The sequence below is a fragment of the Rana temporaria genome, chromosome 10 (assembly GCF_905171775.1).
Source record: "Rana temporaria chromosome 10, aRanTem1.1, whole genome shotgun sequence".
NCBI lineage: Eukaryota > Metazoa > Chordata > Amphibia > Anura > Ranidae > Rana > Rana temporaria.
This window is the reverse complement of record NC_053498.1, coordinates 5,085,174-5,090,173: the sequence shown is the minus strand read 5'-3', so window position 1 is coordinate 5,090,173 and position 5,000 is coordinate 5,085,174. Positions and strand designations below refer to the sequence as shown.

The following is a 5,000-nucleotide window of genomic DNA, read 5'->3' as shown; positions in this document are numbered from 1 at the left end:
CAGACTGACCTGGAGGATTATACTGGGTGAAAGACCGGCCTTTAGGGATTATACTGGGGTACAGACTGACCTGGGGACGATTATACTGGCGGACAGACTGACCTGGAGGATTATACTGGGTGACAGACTGGCCTTTAGGGAATATACTGGGGGGCATTATACTGGGGGACAGACTGGCCTTGAGGGATTATACTGGGGGACAGACTGGCCTTTAGGGATTATACTGGGGGACAGACTGACCTGGGGGACAGACTGACCTGGGGGATTATACTGGGGGACAGACTGGCCTTTAGCGATTATACTGGGGGACAGACTGGCCTTGAGGGATTATACTGGGGGACAGACTGGCCTTTAGGGATTATACTGGGGGACAGACTGACCTGGGGGATTATACTGGGGGACAGACTGGCCTTTAGGGATTATACTGGGGGACAGACTGACCTTGAGGATTATACTGGGTGACAGACTGGCCTTTAGGGAATATACTGGGGGGCATTATACTGGGGGACAGACTGGCCTTTAGGGATTATACTGGGGGACAGACTGGCCTTTAGGGATTATACTGGGGGACAGACTGGCCTGGAAGGATTATACTGGGGGACAGACTGACCTAGGGGGGGGGGCATTATACTGGGGGACAGACTGACCTAGGGGGGGGCATTATACTGGGGGACAGACTGGCCTGGAAGGATTATACTGGGGGACAGACTGACCTAGGGGGGGGCATTATACTGGGGGACAGACTGGCCTGGAGGGATTATACTGGGGTACAGACTGACCTGGGGGCGATTATACTGGGGGACAGACTGACCTGGGGGCGGCATTATACTGGGGGACAGAGTGGCCTTTAGGGATTATACTGGGGGACAGACTGGCCTGGGGGTGATTATACTTGGGGACAGACTGACCTGGGGGCATTATACTGGGGGACAGACTGACCTGGGGGCATTATACTGGGGGACAGACTGGCCTGGGGGCGATTTATACTGGGGGACAGACTGACCTGGGGGCGATTATACTGGAGGACTGACTGACCTGGGGGTGATTATACTGGGGGACAGACTGCCCGCATTCTCCACCAATAGCTTCTTCTGACTCAGGGTTGAATTGTAAGATGCACTTAGTTGTTACATTGTAATTTCTATCCTTGAGGAACACCTCGTTTTACCTAATTCAAGTGGACCTGTCCATAAAAGGGTGTGCTTGACCTTTCCTAGTTTGAGATGAGGTCCTCGGTCTGCTGCTGGCAGGAGCAAGCATTTCCTCAGTCTCCCCTCCCCCCAGTGTCCTTGTTGTGTTTCTGGGATAGAATTTTTATTCTCTGTATGATTGATCTATGATTGGAATCCAGAGGATGAAGATCTCCGGCGTTGCATGTGGTGAACGCCACCGCGGCCGGTCAGGTCCAGATCCCGACAAGGTTAAATCTTTTCTTTCATCATCTTAAGAGGGAAGAAATGAATGCAAATTGTAATTGCTACACAGTGGCCAATCTTCCATAATGTGAAGTAAATTGGATAGCGGGGGATGGGGGGACGTGACTGGGGGCTTCCCATAGATCCGATCGCTTTTTATCTTTTTTTTCAGCCGCTGGTGGAGGGGGGGTCAGTTGGATATTAATAGGTTCTGTCCTCCTATCTTATCCATCTCTATATCGGAATTCATCATCTCACACACGCCCCCCCCACCCCCTCTCCATCGGAAGAACGATGTTCTAATATGAAGGGGCGGGGCCATGGTGTGTCATTCCAGACCTCGTCTGATGGATTCCGGGATGTCTCCTTTACTAAACCCACCAAATTGTTAGGAAATATCGGCACAAAGCCAAGTTGGAAATTTTCATACTGACCAATTTTTTTTCCCGGGTGGTCCAACCCATGCCTTTGGAACAAGGGGTGGGCAGGAGGGGAGGCTGCCCTGGGCACTGTGGCTTCGTGTGAAGTGGGGGACCCCACAAGGAGTTTAGGGGATTTGGGGGGGGGGGGGGGGCGGGCGTTGCGTGATGGGGTAAGAACTGTTCTGCAAGGGCAAATTTAGGAAGGTGGTTTTAGGAGTGATGATTTGGTGGGATTTGTGTTGAGAAAGGGATGGGGGAGGGGGGAAAGTATTTATAATAGGAGGGATGTGCTCTCAAAGTAAAACTGTAGAGGGGAGATTTGTGCTAGTAGTATTTTGCTGACACACAACGCTCATGCATCTTTGGGTGGGGCACAATATGGCATGGTCTCACTGGGCTTGCCTTGCGGTGACCTTGTCCCGGCACTGGTCCCACTTTCTGGAGTGGTCCGCCCAAACCCCGCCTCTGTTGAAGCAGGGACCACTCACTCGGGGCCCTTGAGCACTGAAATTAAATGCTCAATGGATGCATAGTAACATAAGATAAGGGTGACCCTGTGATTCCGGGACACGGCATCATTGATAGAAGTCCAGGATGTGGGACTTTGCTAGTAAATCTAAAACGCTTGGCATCTCTGAGACTTTCTGGACCATTAGGCGTGGTTCAGATGGACAGAAGCGCGGTAATTGGCCGCTAAAGATTGACCCCAACACCTTCTAGAAATCATACAATCTGATTGTACAATTGTCCTTTATGTGTATTTCAAGACAACCTTTTATTACTGTGACTTCTTTCCCGCTGGGATCTGGTCTTCTGACCACAGCGATCCCCTTCCTATGTCCAATTCACCTCCCTTCAGTCTGATTTATTCTCGGTTTTCTCTGTTCTTCTTACAGCTGGGAGGAGCCATCCACACCCCGGTACAGAGCTCCCTCCTGGGCTTCTCGTCCGTCAGTACGTCTCTTCCTCAGGGCTACTTATGGGTAAGATGCATTCTGTTTTGTTTTTTTTTCTCTCTGAAAATTTAGATTATTATGAGGGGTTCCCACCATCCCTGTGCTGAGTTCCCGGGTCTGTACACCCGATGTGTCCATTATGAGGGGTTCCCACCATCCCTGTGCTGAGTTCCCGGGTCTGTACACCCGCTGTGCCCATTATGAGGGGTTCCCACCATCCCTGTGCTGAGTTACCGGGTCTGTACACCCGCTGTGCCCATTATGAGGGGTTCCCACCATCCCTGTGCTGAGTTCCCGGGTCTGTACACCCGCTGTGTCCATTATGAGGGGTTCCCACATTCCCTGTGCTGAGTTCCTGGGTCTGTACCCCTGCTGTGCCCATTATGAGGGGTTCCCACCATCCCTGTGCTGAGTTCCCGGGTCTGTACACCCGCTGTGCCCCATTATGAGGGGTTCCGACCATCCCTGTGCCAAGTTCCCGGGTCTGTACACCTGCTGTGCCCTTTATGAGGGGTTCCCACCATCCCTGTGATGAGTTCTCAGGTCTGCATTGAGATTATTTCATGGAGGTCTTAATATTTGGGGTCACCAAGAGATTCAGCCTTTAATTTTGTCAATAGTGGTCTTGTGGCTTCCATACTAGATATAGATGCATTGTGTTACTTTTTGTATATAATAACAGAAGGAAATTATTATTTTGGATTGGTTGGTATATCTTGTGACCCGGGCAGTGCCGATACTCACTGGACCTTTTGGGTCTTTCTCTCTGCAGGTCGGTGGTGGTCAGGTAGGGGGAGTCGGCCAAATTCAGATCTTCTCTCTGAACCACACCACCCCGCGCATGCTGAAGGCCTTCCCTCTGCCATCCTGCATACTGTGCGTGGAGAACGTGTGCGCCAAGGAGAGCGAGGATAGCTCAGAAAATGAAGAGGATTGTACGTTTTCCCCGGTGCAGCCGGCGGTGTGTGTGGGCCTTCAGGACGGGAGGTAAGAAGAAAGGGCGCGCTAAAGTTCTCTATCGCTGGTAGAGGTTGATGAACCTATGCTATTGGAAAAAGCATACTTCCACCAACTTTTATATTTATTTATTTCTGGGCACAATGGACCCTTTCCTCAATTTTGAAGACCAGTCCATTGTGCCCTTAAAATGTTGGTGGAACTATGTTTTCCACCGGCATAGGTTCGCCAATGAACTTTTACCTCAAATTTGAAGACCAGTCCATTGCGTCCTTAAAATGTTGGTGGAACTTTGCTTTTTCCGGCATAGGTCCACCAACATTTTCATTTTACAGGCACAATCGACCCCTTCCTCAATTTTTCAGGCCAGACCATTGTACCCATAAAATATTGGTAGAACTATACTTTTTCCACCTGTATAGGTCCACCAACATTCTATGGGTACAATGGACTGGTCTGCCAATTTGAAGGAGGAGTTCATTGTGCCCATAAAACGTTGAACCTATGCTGCTGGAAAAAGCATAGTTCCACCAACATTTTATGGGCACAATGGACCTCTTCCTCAATTTTGCAGACCAGTCCATTGTGCCAATAAATCGTTGGTAGAACAATGCTTTTTCCACCAGTATAAGTCCACCAAATTTTTACGGGTACAATTGGACGCTTCCTTGATTTTTGCAGACCTGTCCATTGTGCCCATAAAATTCCAACAGCATAGCTCCACCAGCTATGGTGGAATTATGCTTTTTTTTCCCATGAGCATATATGTCCGTCAATGTTTTACGAACAAAATTTACTCCTTCCTCAATTTTGTAGCCCTATCAATGTGCCTGTAAATAGTCGGTGGAATTATGCTTTTTTGGCATTGAACTTTACGCTTTTGTGGTTGGACTCTTCATACCGATGACCTCAGTTATGGATTGAGGTGGTACCTGGTGTGCTGGAAATGTTGAGGGATAGATTGTTATGGTATCACAAGAGGTGGACCACCCTCCTTTATGGTGTGATAGAAATTTTGAGGGATGGATTGTTACGGTATCACAAGAGGTGGACCCTCCTTTATGGTGTGCTGGAAATGTTGAGGGATGGATTGTTACGGTATCAAAACAGGTGGACCACCCTCCATTATGGTGTGATAGAAATGTTGAGGGATGGATTGTTATGGTATCACAAGAGGTGGACCACCCTCCTTTATGGTGTGATGGAAATGTTGAGGGATGGATTAAGGTATCGCAAGAGGTGGACCACCC

The 5,000-nt window shown here is 49.3% G+C and overlaps 1 protein-coding gene across 5 annotated transcripts in view; it reads left to right on the top strand.

Annotated features, from left to right (window-relative positions):
• Window positions 1-5,000, top strand: part of ARHGEF10L (Rho guanine nucleotide exchange factor 10 like) — a 94,666-nt gene that overhangs the window by 74,920 nt on the left and 14,746 nt on the right. For all 5 annotated transcript variants that reach the window (XM_040327058.1, XM_040327057.1, XM_040327061.1 and 2 more), the window contains 2 exons: window positions 2,734-2,820; window positions 3,566-3,780. In XM_040327058.1, coding sequence (XP_040182992.1) covers window positions 2,734-2,820; window positions 3,566-3,780 — 302 coding nt within the window. The remainder of the gene's footprint in view (window positions 1-2,733; window positions 2,821-3,565; window positions 3,781-5,000) is intronic.